Source organism: Elephantulus edwardii, unplaced genomic scaffold, assembly GCF_000299155.1.
Source record: "Elephantulus edwardii isolate Elephantulus edwardi_28Jun2011 unplaced genomic scaffold, EleEdw1.0 scaffold00121, whole genome shotgun sequence".
Classification (NCBI taxonomy): Eukaryota; Metazoa; Chordata; class Mammalia; order Macroscelidea; family Macroscelididae; genus Elephantulus; species Elephantulus edwardii.
In genome coordinates this window covers 9,753,787-9,776,405 of record NW_006399871.1, presented here as the reverse complement: position 1 = coordinate 9,776,405, position 22,619 = coordinate 9,753,787, and the positions used below count along the sequence as shown (strand labels likewise).

At 49.1% G+C, this 22,619-nt stretch overlaps 1 protein-coding gene across 1 annotated transcript in view; it reads left to right on the top strand.

The window, feature by feature from the left end:
* The window catches only part of MYRIP (myosin VIIA and Rab interacting protein), a 295,832-nt gene that overhangs the window by 171,941 nt on the left and 101,272 nt on the right, over positions 1-22,619 (top strand). The window contains exons 7-9 of the mRNA XM_006893071.1: positions 2,341-2,484; positions 15,984-16,137; positions 20,404-21,029. Coding sequence (XP_006893133.1) covers positions 2,341-2,484; positions 15,984-16,137; positions 20,404-21,029 — 924 coding nt within the window. The remainder of the gene's footprint in view (positions 1-2,340; positions 2,485-15,983; positions 16,138-20,403; positions 21,030-22,619) is intronic.

The following is a 22,619-nucleotide window of genomic DNA, read 5'->3' as shown; positions in this document are numbered from 1 at the left end:
GCTCTGGACTCCTGTCATGACAATAAGACCTCATCACATATCCCTTTTAAACAGTTTTCTCCCTCATCTGTTTCAGTGCAATAAACATTATTTATCCCATCTTTCTCAGTCCCCCCCAACCTCCAAGGTCAGTCCTGTTTTACAACAGTGGCACTCTGCAGTATTTGTCCTTTTGTGACTGAGATATTTCACTCAGCATGACGTCCTCCAGGGTCACCCGTTTTGAATAATATTACATGAGTTCCTTGTCTTTAAGTGGTGGCATTATTTCATTGCTGCAAAAGTTTTGTGTTATACAATGTTTTTATCCTTTGCACACATCTCTATGAGGCTGATTCAGGCAGGGGCCTGGCAGATGGCTCCGCTTTGAGCTGTGGTTGGGATCAAGTGTGCTGTCGTGTGTTCAGCTCGGGTTCTGACCGGAGGAGGTGCCTCAGGTACCCTGCCAAGCAAGAAGCACAGGGAGACGAATGAAGCAGGGGACGCCCCTTGCGGTGTCAGCTCAGCCCCGACACCGGTACCTGCTCCCTCCTCATGTTGCCTGGGTCACAGCAAAACCACATGGTCAAGCTCAAAGCCAAGGAGCAAGAGAGGACAACGTCCTGTGTGGGGCAGGACTGCAGACTCTCATGACAGAATGCTAGCTACTTGAATAAGTGGAGCCCATGATTCCATGTACCACAGCCATCGCTTTTCATAATAATTCACACTCCTTCCACTGTCAAGTACATTGAGACCATCCAAAGATGCCGAAATTTCTCACCCAATCACAGTTCAAAGGGTATTTGCTCCAGATGTCACGCCTCTTCAGTTGGAAACTGTGAATCTCACAAACTCATGTAAGCTGCTGTCTACCCAGCATACACTGCTGGGGTGGGGACAGGCAAAGGGTGGTACCTCCACCATCCTGCAAAGAATAGGAGGCAGAGGCGATCACTGGCCCCTGGCAGGCCTGAAATCCCACTGGGCAGGGGGGCCAGGTCCCTGCTCTGAGGGTGCTGACAGACCTTGATTAGTCCCAGCTCTACCCCTGGAGCTCAGGTCATTGCCCCCATCTGCCTTGGTTTTCTCTGTGCTCATGTCTGATCGGAAATAACATTGAGGAGCATGGTCTTCCTGGCGGTGCATCATTGTCTTGGCTACTTCCTGCCTTTGAAACTTGGGAGGCGAGAGACGTTGGAAAAGGGCCTCAGTGAATCCAGATGACCATGCCCAGCACAGCACTTGGTGCAAATGTGCTCACCATCCCTGATGACTCTTGGGTCTCCAGGTGCTTCCTAAAGATTGAATTTAGAGCTCGACTCTGGATTTGAGATTGAAACCTACCATTTGATTTGACCTTAAACCCAAACCGATCTCAAAGTCATTGCTGTCCAGTATCTTAACCCCTCTGTGCTTGCCGCTTCCTTTGTAAGTGGGCAATTGTCTTGAGGATTAGATGAGAGAGAGAGAGAGAGAGAGTATCCAGTACCTACCTTTGGCAGCCTTCATTAGGAGCTATGCTGCCAAACCAAAGGCAAGTGTTTCGAATCCACCAGCTGCTCTGTGAGAGAGAGAAGGCAGTCCCCTCCATGGTCATTTACAGCCTCTGAAAACCCACTGGAGGGTCAGCTCTGACTTGGTCTAACTCAAGTGGCAATAATTGAGATTTTTTACAATATTTTTTACATTTATTCAGTTTATAAAAATGTTTCTTGTACCAGAATAAGACTACTGATAATAATTTTATAAAAAGCAACAATATTATTGAAATAATGAAGAAAGAACAGTGTGCCTATTTTAAGTTTGTAGAAATAAATGAACGCTATTAACTTTTTTACTAATATACTAAAAAAACAGTTTTTACAATTTTTTTTAATATTTTTTTTAATTTGAGTTTTTTGAAACAATAGTCTGACATCTGGTAGACACTTAAGAAATGAAAATAATAGTAAGTTAGTAAATGGAAATAATCCTTACTTGCAAACAGCAGAGTGCTGTGGAGAAGTCTCTGGGTGGTACAAGCAGGTAAGCACTTGACTAGAAGCCTAAACTTGACAGATCAAACCAAGCCGGACGGTGCCTCAGAAAGTAGGCGTGGTCATCGGCTTCCCGAAGGTCCTAGCCTTGAACCTCCTTGGCGCTGTTCCGCTCTGCTCTCCTCAAGTCAGATCAACTCCACAGCAACTAACAGCAACCAGAATACACGCTCAGGGCTGTGGTTGGGGTGGTTGATCATCTGAAACGGTCTGGTGGTCTGCTGAAGGGGACCTCCCGAGTGATCATGGCCACGGTTGCTCCACGTGGCCCCGGGAGACCTCATTTGTAACCTGCCCCCTTTGTCACCCTCTTCCTCCCCAGATCATAAGAAAGCAGAAAAATAAAAGCGAGAAGCAAGCGGAAGAGGAGCCAGAGTGGTCACAGCCCCAGGGCCGTGGGGTGAAGGCAGCCCAGGAGGGGACCGCCACCTCCCCCACAGGCCGGCAAGCTGCCCCTGACCTCTGGGTGAGTCCCCGGCGGTGCTGGCCCACCCCACGCAGATGTCCTGCGGGCGACCAGTCAGATCCAGTCTCCCTGTAGACATGGGGATGTCTAAGTTAATGATCTGTAGTATGTAGTGGGCTCACCGGCCCCTTGAAGCTTCCTTAGAGGAGAGAAACTGAGAGAGTGGAGTGGGAGGGGATGGGGAGAGAGAATAAATGCATAAGGGCTATTAAAGACTGTGGCGATGACGTTGTACAGAGCCGCTTAGGTAAGACTAAAGTACACACAGTGTATTTGAGAGGGGGAGAGAGAGAGGCAGAGAGGGAGGGAGGAAGGGAGAGAGAGAAAGAGACAGAGAGACAGAGACAGACAGACCTGTTGGTAAGAATCTGCGGTGCAATCCCAAATGCACACAGTTTGAATCCGCCAGCTACTCTGTGGAAGGATAGACAATCTTCTCCTGTGCAATTAAGTGCCTCTGAAAACCTGCTGGAGGTTCAACTATGGGTTGGTTCTGACTTGATGGTACACAACAATAACTATATAGAGATAGAGATAGATAGAGATATGCATATACATACATACATACATACATACGTGTGTGTGTGTGTGTGTGTGTGTTATTGTTGTTGAGTACTGTCGAATTGGAACCAACTCACAGCTGACTCTCCCTCCAGCAAGTTTTCAGAGACAGTAAATCACACAGGAGGAGATTGTTCATCATTCTCCCGTGGAGCAGCTGGTGGATTTGAACCGCATACCTTTGGGTTGGCAGCATAATTCCTTACAACTAAGACACGGAGAACATAAATTCAACAAAACATTTGGCATCACAATAGTCTGTATGTGCTATATAGTTTAGTGACAGTCTGTATTTTTTAAAATTTCTTGTGAAATTCATTGTACTGAATCCTTTGGGGGCAAAAATAACCTCCTGAGAGCCAAGCATATAGTCTCCCCTCAGGTCAGTTGATTGTTGGAAACTAAGAATTGGCAGTAAGAAGAGGCCCCATCGTGTTCGGAATGGTCACATCTAAGCGTAGCCAGGAAGGAGAAGTCGGAGTCTGAGGCAGAATCGCACAGGACAGCGATACAAGATCCTGCCCACGGCCCCCAGGTTTGGCTGTTTGCGATGAAGCCGTTGGGTCTGTAAGGCCCTGTGTTGCTTGCATTGGTCTCCTGTGTAAGTAAGTCACCCAAGCAGGACATGGTGCACAGAGCTGGGAAAGGAGCTGAGCAGACCTTGGGGCACAGGAACAGGGTTTTCTGGGGTTCAGCTGGAAAGCAAGGGACTGGTTGGCGTCCAAGATGCCCAGCGCCACAATGGAGCATGTGGCAGACCACCAGCAGATGGCATTGAAAACTGGAAAGTGACCAATGTGAAAAGCGGTGTCCATATTTGTCATGCTTCTCTGAGTCAACACTCTTGGCACCAGCAGCTAGGAAATCAAAAGGCATATTACGATGGGAAAGTCTGCTCTTAGAGACCTCTCCAAAGTACTGAAGAGCAGTGATGTCACTCTGGAGACTAAGGTGCACCTGATACAGTCCATGGTCTTTGCAATCACTTGCTGTGCATCAGAGAGTTGGACAATATCCAGGGAGGATAGAAGGAGAATTGATGCCTTTGAGCTGTGGTGCTGGAGAAGAGTATGGAGGGTATCATGGACTGCTAAGAAAATGAACAGGTTCATCCTAGAGAGGGTTAAAACAGGCTGCTCCTTGGAGGCAAGGATTCTGAAACTTTGTCTGACATACTTTGGACGTGTTGTAAGGAGGGACTGACAATCCTTGGAGAGGGACGTCATGCTTGGGAGGGTGGAGGGATGGTGCAGGAGAGGACGGCCCTCTTTGAGGTGGATTGATTCAGTGACTGAGGTAATGGGGGTAGGCATGTCAGAGACAGTGGGATTGGCACAGGATAGAGCCGGGTTTAGGGCTGTTGTACATAGGGTCACTCGATGGCACACAATAACAACACCACCTCTGAGTCATCCAGTGACACCCGTACCCCCGAGTGAGCAGATTGGAAAGGACGTGCGCAAAGCAGCCTGTGGCACCTGCTCAGTTCCAGAAATGGTGTCCAGCAGCCTCACCTGCACTGAATCTCCCCAGGTTCCCACCAGCTGCTGGGAGGGTGGGTCTCGCAAGCAGCATCCTTATGACATTATGAAGAGACGTCACAGTGGGCGCTGAATGACGCCTTTGATTTCTCAGCAGGACCTTCCCTCATCAGCCTGCTCTCAGCTGGTTTTACAGCTTGCCGCCATGCACTTGGCACCAAGGAGGACAGACTGGGTAGAAGACGCAGTCCCTGCCCTACAGGACACCACCGTCTGGCTAGCAGGGTACGCGGGTGGCCTGGTTAAGACTGGAAACAAGGAGATGATAAAATGTGACAGCTCGTAACAAGGCGTTTGGCTGAGAGGCTGAGCCTGGCAATGGAGTCAGAAGTGAGAGGAGGGCGCATCTCTCAGCCAGGAAGCCAGGAAGGCCACCACCTGGGCCTGGCAGGGCCAGGTGCCCTTCAAGTCACCCGTCATTCAGCACCCACCCTGTTGGCCCTACCTCTCCTGGGCTGTTGCTGCCTTCGTGATTCTGCCCTGTCATACTTCCTACAAACAGAAAAGTCACGTTTCAGGGCCTATAGGAAGAGGTTCCCCTCCTTCTCCAGGCCCAGCTGGGAGCCAAGGGCTTGGAGGAAAGCACAGAAATGCAGGGCCCTGCTGTGACTTCCTGGGTAGGACTCTGGCTTTGGGCTGAGCTGGCTCTGTGACCCTGAGCTATGAATGGAGTGGAGTTATTCTCTGATGGGACCTGGTGGTGAAGTGGATTATGAATTAGGCGACTGACTGGAAGGTCAGCTGTTTGAATCCCCCGGCTTCTCAGGTGCAGAAAGGTGTGACGGAAGCGACAGTCTTGTGAAGTGTGAGAATTGATGGCAGCCCCCGGAGACAGCCCTGAGTGTCCATGTGCGGCCAACACAGGGTCTGTTGGCCTCCTGCTCTGCACGTGCTGTCTTGGTTGTCACACAGGCAGAGGCTGCCACAGGTACAAGGGGCTTCTCATCTGCTGGGCGAGATCACATATACAACAAGCACGTGTACAAACTACAGGGATTCTTATAAAAGAAGAGAGAACTAGACCTGCTGTCATCGCAGCTATTCTCAGTAGGGGGCAGCACTCTCTGTAGGACGGAGTAGAATGTTCCTGTAAAAAGTTTCTGAGGCTGTAAATCTTCATGGAAGCCAAGTGCCCCATCTTTCTGTCACAGAGAAGCTGGTGGAGTGAAATTGTTGACCTTTTTTTAACCAGCCTCGTCTTCATCCACTTCAGCACCGTGTCTCATCCGAAGATAACTCAATTTACTGAACTGACTCATAGCTGATCTTCTGGCAGGGCTTTTCTGGAGGCTGTAAATCACACGGGAGGAGACTGCACATCATTCTTCAGAGGAACTACTGGTAGTGTCGAACCATCAGAGAGGCACTGGCTTGTGTCTCTAAAGTAAAGCCAAGTCCCAGCGGAAGAGGCCACCAGAGCTCCCTGGGTAGCAAGTTGGAGCAGCTAAAAGCCTGATGGGGAGGCATTCAGGGAAGATGTTCAACCATGGCTTGAAAGATGAGTACCTTGGGTTCAGTGGCAGGAAAAGCATTCCCACAGAGGGAACAGCACACACGTAAGCTCTGAGCAAAGAACTACTTGGTGTGTTCAAGGGACATAGTGGCAGCATGGGGCTGGATAATAGTGACTGAGAGGTGAAGAGGCAGGTGACTAGGTATGTGAACAGGCCACTTAGCGGACAGGCATGATAATTTTTTTTTCCTTAGTAACTTTACTTTAGGGAGCTCTGGGAGGAGCTCTAGGAAGCAGGAGTGGCATCCACTTCCTAAATAACACACCTCCAGAAACCCTCTGAACTTTGATAAATGTCGATAGTTGTAGAGGGACTTCAAGCCTTTTGTTCATAGGGCTGCTATGAGTCATGCTGGACTCGAAGACAGTCAACAACAACAGTAGGAGCTCTGGTGGCCTAGTGTTAAAAAGCTGTGCTGCAATCCCGAAGGCACATAGTTCAAAACCAGCTGCAGGAGAAGGATGGACAGTCTCCTCCCATGTGTTTAACCACCTCTGAAAACCTGCCAAAGGGTCAGCTATGGGTCGTTTCCAACTCGATGGTACCCAACAAAGACGAGTGACTGAATAGTAAGGAGTTACGCTGCCAACCCAAGGGCAGGCAGTTCTAATCCACCATGTGCTCCGATTCAGTGGCACATATCAGCCTAACATAACATAACATATCATAACATAACATAACATAACATATTGTCAAGGTAGAAGCTTCTGGGGAGTGCACGTCGTTATCTCAGCGGCTGCCTGAGAGGGTGTAGGTCCCAGTCCTCCCAGAGGTGCTTCAGAGGAAGACCTGATGTTTATTTATGAACGGTCCACCACTGAACACCTTATAACCATCTAAAAGCAGATTGACAGCAACAACTTAAGATAGGGACCTGATCTGAGGGGACTGGGTGGAGAGACAGCACAGAAGAAGCAATGAGGGAGGTTGAGAAGGTAATCAGCATCCTGGAATTGTAGATTAGAAATTGTCAAATCGGTCTGTGTATCGTTGCTTGTGGCACCAACTAACAGCTAAAGACATTTCTAAAAACAAACCTTCATGGGGCTCAGTTCTGCTCTGACGCACTGGAGCGGCTGTGAGTCGAAACTGGCTCCACAGTAATTTCTTTTATACTATTAAAGAAGGCCTGTAAGTTACAGGGCAAACCTCCTCCTGCTGTGGCCAGTCACCGAGGCTTAAAGAGCAGCGGCGGTCTGGGGATCACTGACACGCCAGCTCCAGATCTCAAGCTGTTCTGTCCTCTGCCGGCCTGGCCCCACTTCAGGCTCAGGAAGGTGCCCTCTCCCCAGCCTGCCCCTCCCTGTCCCTCCTGCGCGCGCACACACACACACACACACACACGTCATCATCTTGCTTCTCTTCAGGTCTCAGCTCGCCCACTGGAGCTCTCTGTCCGCTCACTGAGTCTTGAGCCATTCTTCACCCAAGACAGGAAGATTGGGGTTCCAAGAACCCAGACTCTGGCCCACTGTCCACTGTGCTAATAAGAACACCTCACTTGCCCAGAATCTTTTTTTTTTTAAAGATACATTTGTTTTATACTGGTTTGCTTACAAAGTTCATATACATTGGTTTGACTCTATCTTCATTCACATTGTGTTTCATACAATCACTCTCATTTGTTGTATTTTATTAAGATTAATCAGCACCGAAATATGCCCACCACTTCCATCTTTCCAGAGCAAAACGGAATAGACATCCCTCTCCAATTCTAAATTGGACTCTGATCTACAAAGTTTTGCATCTTCCCTGAGCTTGCATCCACCTTATGTGGAAGGTCAGTTGGAGAGGACCTTGAGGAATAGAATTTGAAAAGGCAGGTGTGCTCGTAGACCTGCGTGGGTGAGCGCCTTTCCCCATGTAATATTTTAACCACCCAGACCATATGATCTAGCAGTGTGTATGGGACACTTAGAGAAAGGACAAGACCATCAGCCTGCTCCGAGGCTTGCAGCCTCTGTCCTTAATTTGCACATTTGACCATTGAAGTCTTTCTGTATGTTCTCATATCCCATGATCTGCAATATATAAAGAGCACATTTTTGCCAACAATATCAAACAGGAAGAAGCATATGCAACTAATGAGTTTTTCATTGTCCACCCCTCAGTGAAAAAGAATGCATTGATTGTTGTGGTTGTTGTTAATTTAGAAAGGTCTGTATCTTTCCTCCTCTATTGTTCATAGAGTTTTCATTCTTTGGAGGCAGAAATGGTGAGGCTTTGCCTCATACACTTTGGGCATGTAGCGAGGAGGGACTATTCCTTGGAGAGGGACGTGATGCTGGGAAGAGTGGAGGGTTGGCAAAGGAGAATAAGTGTCACTGTGCGTTCGCTGGCAGTGAACAACGACACCCTGATGGGAGTAAGCATGACAGAAACACACCACTCCGGTTCAGAGAGTCGATCCAGCTTAACTTTATTGGGGGCTGCAGTACACTTATATACGAGCAAGTAAACAGGAAAATAGGATAGGGTGGGCTTGCAGACATGGGACATGTGGATTAGATAGGAGAAACTCAGCCTCGTGCAGACCACTCCCAGCTCAACAGATGCGGCAGCCAACTTCCCAGGTGGTGAGCTTCCTCAAGCTGGTCTGGCCAAACACAGGGGAGCTTTCTTTCCACTGTATTAAATGCTGTTGGGAGGCTCGCACTTATCTGGAGCTTAGGTGATCTGTCCTGGCCAGAGGCCCGCTCTTCCTCGCCAACATTCCCCAACAAAGAAGACCCTCAGCCAGGTGGATGGACATGGTTACTGCTTCAGTGGGCTCTCGTGTGTCAGGAAGTGTGGAGATGACACAGGATAGGACAGGGTTCGGATCTGTTTTTCATAGAGTAGCTATGGGTTGTACTTGACTCAACAGCACCTAACAACAACAACAACATACCTTTCTTCAGAAATCATGAGGATGGCACAGCCTCGGACAAGCTTCAGATCTGTTGTTCTTAGGATCATTACGAGTCGTAGTCAACTTGATGGCACCTAACAACAACAACATAGCTTTCTTCAGTCTTCCTAAAGGATTGCTTACAAAGAAGTGCCTTTGAATTTTGGAGTTGGTGAACAGTAGTGAATGAACTACCAAAAGAACAAACATGTCTGTCTTAGAGGAATTGTAACCAGGGTGCTCCTTCGTGACAAAGATGTTGAAACTCCATTTAATGTACTCTGGACTTGTTGGGACAAGGGCTCAGTCCTTGGAAAAAACATCATTCTAAGAAAGTCTTTTCAGAGAAAGAAGACCCTCAAGCCAGACGGATTGGCCCAGTGACCACAATAGGCTTGAGCACGGCAGAGATTATGAAGACGGTGCTGAAGGTTTTGAGCTCTTGTTCATAGAGTCCCTATGAGTCATAGTTGACGCTTGTCCCCTGTGGCAAAAGAGCCTGTGGGAGATGAGTGGTCTGGAGGTGAGGACCACATCCAGAAGGTAGGGCTTAAAGGAGCTGACCCTAGCCAAGATGCCATATTGAATTCCCTTCTGTCCATATAGAAGATAATGCGAATATCATCCCCAGAGCTGTCCAGCGGGATGACCACAGCTCTAGCTGGAGAGGACTATGTAGGGGAGGGTTGGGGATGACGTTAACGTGCACTGTGTTGCCTATCACGTAGTAGGGCTATTAGCCCTCACTGTACGTGTGAAAACCTACATAATACTGGACCTATTTTTATTAATTGGGAAGGTGGGGTTAAAGTATAAGCCATACCTTGCCAGACTGGTCATTGGAAGAGCCAGGATTTGACTGCCCTTTTCCTGATGCAAAGCCCTTGATCTGGCCTCTTCCTCTGGAAAAGGAAGCCAATGAACTTCACCGTCTCCAGGGTCCCTTTTAGCTCAAAGATTCATGGTCTGGATTATCCACAAGCCACTGGTGGCTATCTAAATTTAAATAAAGGTAATGTAATTTGAATATACCATGGACTGCTACAAGAACAAACAGGTTTGTGCAGGAGAGGGTGAAGCCAGGCTGCTCCTTGGAGGCAAGAATTCTGAAGCTTCATCTGATATACTTTGGACATGTTGCAAGGTGGGATCAGTCCTTGAAGAGGGACATCATGCGTGGGAGGGTGGAGGGACAGCACAGGAGAGGAAGACCCTCTATGAGATTAATTGATTCAGTGGCTGGGGTAATGGAGGTAGGTGGGTTGGAGACAGATTGACACAGGATAGGGCAGGGGTTAAGGCTGTTGTACGTAGGGTTGCTGTGAGTCGCAGGCAACTCGACGGCACATAACAACAAACATACTGCAGTTGTACTAATTCTGTTTTCATTGCTCAGCCTTTCTCATTATTGTCAAGTCAGAGCTGACTCATCGCTGACCCTCCACTGGCTTTGTGAGGCTGTAAATCACGTGGGAAGGAATTGCCCATCTTTCTCCCAAGGAGCCGCTGGTGGATTTGAATGAGTAGAAAGATGTGGGTCAGTTTAACAGTGCAGCTCCCCACGGATGGCGCCTCCGAGCTCCCTAATGCCTGGTAGTCATTTGTAATATTAAGTTGCACTGTTGGATATAAACTGCCTGGAGAATGAATGAGCCTTTCTAGAAAGAAATGCTGCCAGGATGTCCCTTGGGCGTCACAATGGAAAGACTTCATCTCACATGCCTCGGATGTATTAACAGAAGCCCCTGAAGAGAAACATTATGCTTCGTAAAGTCAACAGAAAAAGACAGAGACCCTCGAGGAGATGGCCTGTCACCGTGACTGCAACAATGGCCTGGAACAGAGCAGTGGCTTTAAGACAGTGCAGAAGTGACAGCGTCTTGTTCTGTAACACGGGCTTGTTGTAAATCGGATCCAGCTCGATGGCATCTAACAACAGCTAGCGTCCGCTGTGACCACTGGCTGCCACGCTGGCCACTGCAGGTCGCCATCTTTCTGGAAAGGTGTCTTAGCAGCTGTGGTCAAGGGGTTTAGATAAAAAGACAAGCCGTATTTCTGGGTCCCAGCAGGAGCCTGGCCGTGACCATCAGATTATGCCAGTTCCTGGGAACCTGAGAGAGGGTGAGCCTCTCCCTTTTCTGCCAGATGTTCTACACACACACACACACACACACACACACACTACTCCATCACTTCTCTGAGCTCCACCCCAAAAGTTCAGAATCAAGAGGCTTGAAGTGACATCCAAGCATCTGTCTTCTTACCAATATCTCCCCACATGATGCCAGCAGGCTGCCAAGTTTGAAGATGTTCGTCGTGCCAGCTTGAGAAGGAAGGACCCCCGTACCTCCAGACCCTTCCCTGTGTCCTGTGGGCAAGATGCCCTCCTTTTTCATCTGTCCTCTCCTCACCTGGACACTTTCAGTGCGTCACCCAGAGCCTCCACACCCCACAGCCTTTACTCCGTGGGCTTAATCCCAAAACCGAAATACACATGCCTGCGCAGACAGAGTTTTCCAGTCTGTTCTCTAAGGAAGTCCAGAGTGACTGTTCCTTTTTTAATTTCCTCCTTTACTGTGTGGCTCCCTGCCAGTCAGACAAGGCATGAGGTCAGTGTAGCCTGCCTGGCCAAGCCTTCAGCTGCAATATCCTGAAAGGAAGTAACACAGAGGTGGTTATTCAATTAAAACTGGTCTCTTTGGGCGCGTGTATATTAAAAGGCGTCTCAGTAATAATATGGTGGTGCCACTGATTATGACGTTGACAGCAGAGGTCAGACACGCGTATTATGTGCCGAGCACTCAGATGGAACTCTGATCCTTTCTCTCTTCTGCCCTTTGTCCCCTGCTGTTCCCTTCAGCCTTTTGTATCTGCCTGCCATTGTCTCTCTCCCATTTCTCCTCCCTCTCCCTTTTAGGAGTCTAGCAATAGAAAGGGTTTTATTACTTATTGTTGTAACTGTTGGGTCGAATTTAACAGCTGCATCTGATCCTAAAAATATAAAGCATCACTGTGTTTTATCATCTGTTTATAAATCACCCTCAGGTCATTGTGAGAGGCCCCAGAGCACAGAGTAGAGCTGCCTCTTGGGGTTTGTAGGCTGTGAATCTCCATGCACGCCAATTGCTCCCTCCTCCCGCAGTCACTGATGGGGTCAAAGCACTAGCCTTTCAGGTGGTGGTCAGCATTCAACCACTGGTGCCCTGGAAGTCCATGCCGGTATTCATACACCCCTCAGATACAGACTTCTTTGCCCCAAAGCCCTTGACACTAAGAGCATTCCTGTCTCCCTGCTTCATATTGTGAGCTCTTTGAGACCAGACAACACCCTGTTTCAAAGCCATGGCCAATGCCTTGGGGAGCCTACCCTGCTGGTGAACCTGATAATCACAGCAACAATGCATCGCCCTAAGAGGGGTGAGGAGAGACCTGGCTGGTGCAAACATAGGGCACTTGGGGACTGCAAAGGAGGTATAGCAAAGGTAACAGAGGTCCTACTGCATCGCTCACCCAGAGCGTCCCAGCCGTCTGGTGTGTGCGACAAGCCCTGCTGAATGGAGCGAGACAACCAGCAGAAGGCTATTCCTAGGCTTTCACGGAGGCTGTCCACCCAGACACCACAAGAGCATGGAAGAGCACTGACCGGATGCACAGACCAGAGCTCAGACCCTCCTCAGCCCTGTGACCACGTATGCTCCAGACAAGTTACGGTATCTCTCTGAAGCTGTGGCCAAAACAGAACCGAAAGCCACCTTGCCATCCAGCTCCATTCCAGCTCATAACCCAGTGGTCACAGAACTGCTCCATGGGGAACTCTGGTGGCCTAGTAGGTAAGGAATTGCACTGCCAACCCAAAGGCATGCAGTTCGAATCCACCAGCTGCTCTTCAGGAGAAAGCTGCACACTCCCCTCTGGCATGATTTACAGCCTCTGAAAACCTGCTGTGCGTCACTTATGACTCAATGACAGTGAGTTGTCATTAAGAGACTTCGTAGTGATCTTTACAAAGCCTTTCTTCTTCAGGGCTGCTGGATGGATCTGAACCACGAGCTTGAGCTGGACATAATAAACGCTGCTACACTGGCTGAGATTTATTGGGTACTTCGTATATACCAATCATGATCCCACCCCACTCCCCCCTTTACATAAGGAAAGTTGAAGTCAGTTGAGCAATTCACCCAAGATCCCACAGGCTGAGGGGAGAGCGAACACGTCACACACATCAGCGCTTGAGGAGTTAGGACACTGCCCCTGTTCAGAAGCTCACATTGCCAAGTCGATCTTTCCACGTCTTTGCTGATGTGCTAACACACCCACCCACCTGCGGTCTCCAGGTAGAGATATACGGACACAGGAACTCAGGCCAGTCTTTGCGCACGTCAGTGGTCCTGCTGCTTCTTGTGAAAGAGAGAAGTCAAGTAAAGGCTGCGAGTGGGTTCATCCAAGGTGAAGAGCAAGTGTACTCATGAAATCCCATCACTTCCCAGAAACAGAACAAGCTGACCTGGCTGGTGACTAACAGCGTTATTATGGCGCCATCTACTGGGATGTGTGTTTATTGCGACGAATTTGTGAGCTACCTTCTGGGGTCTGGGTCTCTGACTATTGGTTTTCTGTCCTGCCTGGGAACTTGAACAAGCAACGTAATAGGAATTGCCAGATATAGTTTTGTTGATGTTTTCCTACTGTCGGGTTATAGTTTTCATTTTGGTGTGAAACAACTGTTGTGTGGAAGAGATATAAAATCCTACAGAATAGATTCTTAAACTCACCCTGAACCATCCTGTGAACTTAGACTCAGGGATCCCAGGAAAGCGCTCCATGAACCTGTGTGGCAGCATAAGAGTGGCCTGGAGCTAAAGGGTCACCTGTACTTGGGTTTTGATACCACCTCTGCCAGTAGCACCTCAGACAGATGACACAGTATCTTGAGAGATGTCAGGGCTGAATCCTGACACTAACACACAACCAGTACACCCACTGATGTTGTGGACAGCAAGGCCACTGGACGGCAGCAAAGTGAACACAGGTGGCAAATGGCTTTCCGCCACTCTGAGAGCACACAGCATGGCCCCAGCCCCAGCGCTGAGTCATTCAATGCAGCTTTACACACAGCCCGGGTTTTCACGGAACCACCCTTCTGTCTGCTAAATTCTATTATTATTATTATTATTATTATTATTATTAATTATTTTGTGTGTAGCATCAAATCGGATCTGACTGGTACAGGAGGAGATTGTTCCTCCTTCTCCAGAAGAGCATCTGGTAGATTTGAACCACACAGCTTTGGGATTGCAGTGCAGCTTCTTGCCACTGGGCCACCAGAGCTCCCTGTGTTAGCGAAATTCTTAACTTACACAGGGAGCTGTTGGCCTTGACAGTGGCCAGCAGGGGGAGCTGGTCTGCACACAGGACGTGGGTTCCCTTAAAGCATTTTACTTAATAGTCCCAGAGGCATTCTGTGGCTTTATGAATATGAGGGGTTTTTTTTCCTCTCTTCAGCTTAGTAGTATAAAAAGATAATTTAAAAAATATATAAAAATAAATAACCAAGATTATTTCATTGTTGAGCTGGCAAATGGTGTGTTGCATATATTTTTACAGTTGAAAAAAGAGGTCATTTCAGGGGTAAGGGACATTATTTTGTTAGGAGACAAAATTGTCCTCTTTATGTTCGCTCAGCTCAGTTTATCAACATAAAAAGAGCAAAATAAATCACTACCGTAACAGAGGAAAATGTATCTCTTCCCTTTTGATATCATTCTCAGCATATAAAAACCGTTGATAAACTATATAAGTAAAATCCATTCCCCATCAGGCAGCTGAATTCCCATCGCCACTGCTGCCTTTAGGGAGTTCTGGTCACCTACTGGTAAGAAGTTACACTGCAGTCTTGAAGGCACATGGTTCGAATCCACCCACCAGCTGCTTCCCAGGAGAAGGAGGGGCAGTCTCCTCTAGTATGATTTCCTGCCCCTGAAATCCCACTGGAGGGTCAATTATGACTCAGTTCTGACCCAGAGGCACCCAACAACAACAGCACCAGCTGTCGGGGGGGTCTGAGTTTGTTCTGTTCCTTTCGTGCAGGGCGGCGTGGACCACACCACAACAGGGGAAGGGCCGCAGGCTGTATTCTGCTCCCTCATCCACCACAGCTCTATTTTTGTACTCTGACTTTTCTACCTATTCTGCTTTCGTTGTTAGAGGAGTCCAAGGGGAGGGGCTTGCATCTTTGCACCCTCCGGGGCAGTTTATCCCACGCAAGTGACCTGTAGAAAATACCAACTGGATGGCTGCCTGGTCGAAATCAGCTGAGTCCTAGCCCACCTTGTCTGCATCAGCATGCAGCCCAATCAGCGGGGAACCCCTGTGCCCCCCGTCTGGTTACTTTTCTATCTGCTGTTAAGTCCTAACTGACTCGCAGAAGATTCTCCAGTGGGTTTTCAGAGGCTGTAAATCGCACAGGTGGCAACCACGTCCTAAACAACGTGCCTTTGGAAACCCTGAACTTTGATAAATGTCTATAGTTGTAGAGGGGCTTCAGGGCTTTTGTTCCTAGGATTGTGCTCAACTTGAAGGCAGTCATCATCAACAACAACAGCAAATCACACAAGAGGAACTTGCCCATCTTTCTCTGTTAGTGTTAGAGCAGCTGGTGGATTCTAACTGCCTCGTGTTGGTAGCACAACTCCTTACCCACGGGACCACCAGACCTTACAAGGTGTTACGGACAGCCTTGTCACCTTAAGGCTTCTCCAAGCGAGAGTGAGCCCAATACACCCATTTAGTCTACACTCCACGTTGTCCACACTGGAAGCTGAAGGCAGTTCCTCTCATTACCTTTCTTTCCTTTTTTTCTTCTTTTTTTTTTGTTTTTTTGTTGTTAAATATGTCTTTTGTTTTCCTATTAGTTTATTTACAAAATTCAAATACAAATTTGAACAAATCCTCATTGCCTTTCAAGCTGAGTCTGTTTCCCCATCATTTCCGCAGAGGTCCCACTCGGCTTGTCCCATCAACGGAGAAGACACTCTGAAGACCGCTGCCCAGGAGGCCGGCTGGAGGCAGCTGTGGGATGAGGACCTGCACCCCAGAGAGGATTCCGCTTTGCCCAGCTGGGGGAGCACAGACAGACTGGACAAAACAAGTAACCATTTTAAACAGCATGTGGTGGGGCCGTGGGTGTAACAGTGCTGTCACAGTCTCATCCATCGCCTGGCTTGACAGGAAGCTGTAATCCGCCTGAACTGGCAGGTGCCCGCTGAGGGCAGCTAAGCCTCCTGGCCTCTCGCACAGCATGCAGGGGATGGTGGGGGCCTGTTTGCCACTGGGCACTTCCCCCCACCTTGGAGGAGGAATCAGGCTCATGATGGGTCTCCGGCATCGCTGTGCTCTGCTGGGAGCCTGAAGTGGGGGGAGTCTTGGGGTAGGGGCGCCACTCAGTTCCATGCCCCATGTCAGCTCTGTCCACGTGGACTGAGAGCGTGGGTCCACGTGGTCCAGAAAGCTCATGACTGTAGAAGGACAGCTGTGTCCCCAGGTCAGGTCCTTTCTTCCCAGTCTGTATGCTGAGCTGATAATGCAAGAAGCTGAACCATCTGAAGCAGAATATGGCATCCAGGTTGGAGGAAGTGTCATCAACAACCTGCGTTAGGCAGAAGGTACAATCTTGCTTGAAAAAGTAAAGAGATCTTGAAGAATTTACTGAAAATGTTAAAAATAGAATCTCAGTGTGGATTACGTACTTGAATCTACAAACAACAAACAGAGAAGCAACAGTCAAGAAATCAAGACATGTGATTGAATGAAGGAAACCCCAACCTTTCTGTAATCTTCCATTAAAATCAGAATAAAAATAAAATAATGTACTAAAGCAAAGAATGTCAGCTTAAAGACAAACATGCATCTGACCCAAACTATAGTATTTTTGGTTGCTTTCTTCGCATCTAGGGGTTGGATGGTGAATAAGGAAGAACAAAGAAGAATTGATGCTTTTGAACTGTGAGGTTGACCGAGAGTGTTAAATATACCAAGTTTGCAAAAGACTGACTAAAGAACAAATAAATCTTGTCTTTGAAGAAGTGTAACCAGCTTGCTCCTTGAAGACAAGGATGATGAAACTTCCTCTGGAACGTTTGACATGTTATGGAGCAGACCATCCTTGGGAAAGAGTTGTTGTTGTTGTTGTTATGTGCCATCGAGTCGCTTGCGCCTCATAGAGACCCTGTGTGCAGCAGCCCTAAACCCTGCTCTGTCCTGTTCCAATCTCACTGTCTCTGACACTCCCATCCTGATTACCCGAGTCACTGAATCAATCTACTTCATAGAGGGTCTTCCCCTCCTGTGCTGTCCCTCCACCCTCCCAACATGATGTCCCTCTCCAAGGACCTGTCCTTCCTTACAACATGTCCAAAGTATGTCAGATGGAGCCTCAGAATCCTTGCCTCCAAGGAGCAGCCTGGTTTAACCCTCTCCAGGATGAACCTGTTTTTTTTCTTGGGAAAGAGTAGGAGTAGTAAAAGAGAGGAAGGGAGCTCTGGTGGCCTAGTGGCAAGAAGCTGCACTGCAATCCTGAAGGCGTACAGTTCAAATCCTTCAGATGCTCCATGGGAGAAGGATGGACAGTCTTCTGTGCCATTAACGGCCTCAGAACACCTGCCGGAGGGTCAGCTATGGGTTGGTTCCAACTTGATAGTTCACTACAACAACAACAACAACAGAGAGGAAGCCTCTCAAAGAGGTGGTTTGACACAGTGACAGCTACGTGATGAGAATTGGATGGGTGTCAAAGGAGCAGATAGGGTCTGATTGAGATCTCTTGTTTGTAGAATCATTAGGACTCAGGACTGACTCAACAGCATGTAACAATGGCATCATAGAATAAAATCAAACAAAGCAACCAAATCCAAACTTAGAAATGAGCAAATTTAGAGGATAGATATTAAGAGCCTTCATTTCACAAACTACTTCCCTACTGGATTGTAAGCATCCCCTATAAATTTACAGGGGATTTTGGTTTTCAAAACGTAATTTGGGAGAAAATGCAACAATGAATGAATGGAAATAAAAAATATTTGTAAATGTTCATTAAAATTAATAAAATAAATTTTTTTTAAAAAAACCATAATTTAGCACACAAGATTAAGCATCCCTGGTAATTTGTTAATTGCATATAAAGATAAAGCGTCTCAGCAGTATTACTAAAAAGACTTCACAGTCTCTTCAAAGACCCAGGCATCTCTCGGGATGCAGATTGAAATAAGAAACAAAAAACACATAGGTAAAACCCCACTGGCTTTCTGAGGAATGTTCAACCCTGGGCACACTGAAGTGTCCACACCAGTCAGGGGTCTTACGGGATGTCTGATGATGTTTCCCCAAAAGACCAAACCACTCGTGGACAAGTCCATCTCGACTCTTGGCACAGCTGTGGATATTGTGTGTGTCTGGAATGTTTAACAGGAGGCAGATCATTCCTGTGAATGTTCATCATTCTCAGCAAAGCAGAAATGTTGAAGAGAGGAGATCCTATCTTGGAGGTAGAGATCACATTAGAAGGTTAACATCCAGTAGACTCTTTTTAACAGTTCTGTTAATGCCTGATTATGCCCCAGGAGAAAGGTTAATATGAGGTCTCTAGGTCCACTGTGTGGTCAGCCTAGGGAGAGCGCACTGTCAACAAATAAAAATCAACTCATTGGACCCAACTCCTCGCTGACCCCTCAGTGGGTTTTCAGAAGCTGTAAAACACAAGAGAGGAGATTGCCCATTCTCCTCCTGAAGAGCAGCTGCTGGATTCGAACCACCTGTCTTCAGCTTGGCAGCTCACCTCTTTACCCCCTAGGCCACCAGAGCTCCACAGGACAGGTAAACCACAGCAACCCCATTCTCAGTCGTAGCAGTGCTTAGAGTAATGGATTTTCCCAAAGCACTTTTTCACTGTCCAGACCTTGGTCACACACTAGCTCTATGGTCAGTGAGGGGGAGAGGAAGGTCAGTTTAGACGGAGCACCTGCTCTTGAGATGCTCAACACGAGCTGTCCACACACAAGAAAGAAAGTGGTCTCCTCCAAATCCGAGGCCCTCAGTACTCGCCTCAAGACAGCCCTCCAAGACTTATGGGGTTTGGTTTTGTTTTGGGGTTGTTTTGGAGTGTGTGGGTGGGTGTGCGTGTGTGTGTGTGTGTGTGTGTGTGTGTGTGTGTGTGTGTGTGTGCTGTCAAATAGGACCTGACTGGTACAGGACGAGATTGCCCCTCCTTCTCCAGCAGAGCATCTGGTGGATTCGAACTGTGTGCTTCTGGGATTGCAGTGCAGCTTCTTGCCACTAGGCCAACAGAGCTCCCTGACTTCTGGTTTAAAGACTAAACAAAACAGCAGCTGCTACTGGTAACTGCTGTGCCGGAGGCCAGCGGTCAGGCCCAGAGGCCCATCGCTATAGGAGACACCACACCATCCTGTTCCCACTCACAGGCATATGAGCACAAAACTTTTTTTTTGTTCGTCTTCAGCAAAAACAAGACCAAGCAACTGTTCAACCTGCAGACCAGCCCTGGGGGCTCCGCCACATGTCACCGGGGATGCTCTGGACTGGCCTGGGTCCGGGTCTGCCTAACCCAGAACCATGACAAGCCACTGAGACCTGCACCAGCCCACCCTGACACCATACTGGAAAGCTGGCTTCACTTGCCGTCTCTAACTCACCTACAGTCTCCCTTAACTTGCAGTCTCTAACCGAGAGGTGCCTTGGAGTCTGATTGAATGTATCCCGTCAGCTCTATCACAGGCTCTGTGAACTTTGACTCAGCTTCTCTCTCTGCTCCCTCATCTGTAACGTGAAATTGGTAACACCAACCTCTTTCTGCCTCAGATCCTCTCCCAAGAAGAAATAAGTTGGAAATAAGCGTGCATGCCCATGTGAGAGGCTGCTGTGAGGTCTGTAGAAGGCCTGGGCAGGTCTGCCAGCGTGGCCGTGGGGTGGAGGCCAGGGCAGGTGGAGAAATCATTTTCTGTCTAGACAAGGGCCTCTGGGAAGCCAAGAGACAGCAGCATGGCACGTGGTCAGAGCACTAGAATCTGGGGCTGCCAGTTCCAGACCACTCCCCTCCCCTTCTCCATCCAGACCAGCTGACCGTGGAATGGTTCCTGGGCACTGAAGTGAAGGTTTGCCCAGGACATGAAATAGGAGTGATGTGTCCAAGTTCCTTTCTATCTGTGATGCTCCAGGGTGCTCTGCGGCCTTCGGGAAGTTCTCGGGGCCCCCTGAGGCCTGGCCTCTGACTAAGTGTGTCTTTCTGGGCTTCCTGTAGGCAGCTCCCCCAGTGCCCAGTGCCAGTCATGAGGAAGGTGACAAGTAGAAGGCCCGCTTTCCTCTCAGATTCTAACGAAGCCCTCTCTGGTTTCTCCCACTGCAGACCTGGCCCCAGTTTTGCAGAGCCCCGATGGGAACTGGATGGCTCTGAAGGAGGGCGCCCTGCCCCCCACTCGCCTGCTGACCAAGCCCAAGAGCGGGACATTCGAGGCTCTAGAGGCCGCCTCCAGCGTGGTGTCCGCCTATGAAGAGATGGGCTCCGACAGCGAGGAGGACTTTGACTGGAGCGAGGCCTTGAGTAAGCTGTGCCCGAGACCCCGGGGCCTGCTTGCTGACCCCCAGCCTCAGCCCGCCCAGGCCCGAGGCCCCTCAGCCGCCTCCACCTTCTCCTCACTCTCCCCCAACCCTGAGGCCGCGTGTTCGGACTCGGAGACCTCCTCCGCCGGCTCTTCCCGGGAAGCTGGGCGCCGGGCCAGGCTGTCCTGGCGGCAGAGGAAGCCCCCCAGGAGCCCCCCGGCAGAGAAGATGCGGCTGCAGGGAGAGCTGGACGTGAACTTCAACCCCCAGATGGCCAGTGGGGAGACCTCAGACAGCAGCGAGCCTGAGGAGGGGCCCCCCACAGCAGACCGGAGGGCCAGGAGGTGGAGACGGGCCCGGGTGGGCTCAGAAGAGCCAAGCAAGGAAGCATCTTCTCCCAGCGCCCACCCCCAGGATGTGGCCCTGCACCAGGTAATAGAAATGTACCCCAGAAGCCTGCACTGCTCCAGCCCGACGGGCACAGTGTCCCAGGGCTGGAAACCACAGACCCAGCCAGGTTCGAATCTTGGTGTCTTAGGGAGCTCTGGTGGCCCTAGTGACAAGAAGCTGCACTGCAATCCCAGAGGTGCGCGGTTCAAATCCACCAGATGCTCTGCTGGAGAAGGAGGGCCTATCTCTTCCCGTACCAGTCAGATCTGATTTGGAAGTACACACATTAAAAAAAATAATAATAATAGTAATAAAGAAAAAAGGCAAGAATCTTGGTCTCTTGCTGGTAAGTTGTTAAGTGACCCTGGACGGGTTACGTGGACCCGCTTCTGAACTGCTGCTTCTTTGGAAAACCATCTTCAAATTCCAAGTGTGGTCGGCCAAGTGTGGCCAACAGCATCGCACCATCTGGATGTTGTTAGAAATGTATGTTTCTGGGCCCTGTCCAAGACCTGCTGAATTAGACCCTCTGGGGCTGGGACCCGTGGTGTTTCACCAGCACTCCCGGTGACCCTACTGTGCACCAGGGTTGCAGAGCCAAGGGCTTAGGGTGAAGGTGAGGTGGAGGGTTGGCCTGCTCGGGTCACAGTCCCGCTGTGTGACCTCAGGTAAGCCATCTCTCCAGTTATCTATACCCTGGTCCTTGTTCACCGCAGGATGGGTATAATACTAGAACACACCTCAAGAGAGTGGCTGGGACTTGGTTGAGATGAGATTTACAGAGTCCTGATGACACAATGATTTAAGCAGAAGGTCAGTGGTTCGAAGCTACCAGCTCCTGTTCAGGAGGTAGAAATGAGCAGCTGGTGATGCCTCTAAAGACTGACCACCTTGGAAGCCGCTTGGGGTTATTCTCAGCCCTGACGGGTCACTATGGGTTGGAATCAGCTCACAACAAGGGCTTTTTATTGCCATTATTTACGTTCTGTCCTAGATGAAAGCTTGAGACTCATTTGTTTCAAGTGTGATCTGTTTCTGACAGTGGCGTTTCTGTGGCTCTGCCGCCATGTGTAAGGTCGTGAATCAGCCCCTTTGAGCAGGAGTCAAGCTACGGACTCTAGTCCTCGAAAAATGCACCTGTAAACACAGAGGAAGAGAGGGAGACCCCAGCAAGATGAGTTAACACTGTGACTGGGACAGGGAGCCTGAGCGTGTCCGAGCTGGTAAGGAAGATGCAGGAGAGGGCCGGATTCAGAGGTGTCGTTCACAGGGTCACGGTGAGCCGCAGGCAACCTGATGATAACAGACAAGAGCAATCCTGAGAGAGAGAGAGAGAGAGAGAGAGAGAGAGAGAGAGAGAGAGAGAGAAGACCCTCAGCCAGGTGGATTGACGCAGTGACTGCTGCAGTGGGCTCCAGTGTGTCAGATTGTGAGGACAGCGCAAGACAGGACAGGGTTCAGGTCTGGCGTTCATAGGGTTACAGTTAGGGTCACTGTGAGTTGTGCTTGACTTCATGGCAGCTAACATCTCTCTCCTCCTCCTCCTCCTCCTCTCTCCTCTCCTTCTCTTTCCTTTCCTCTCTCTTTTCTCTCTTCCTTCTCCTCTCTCTCTTCCCTCTCCTCTCTCTCCTC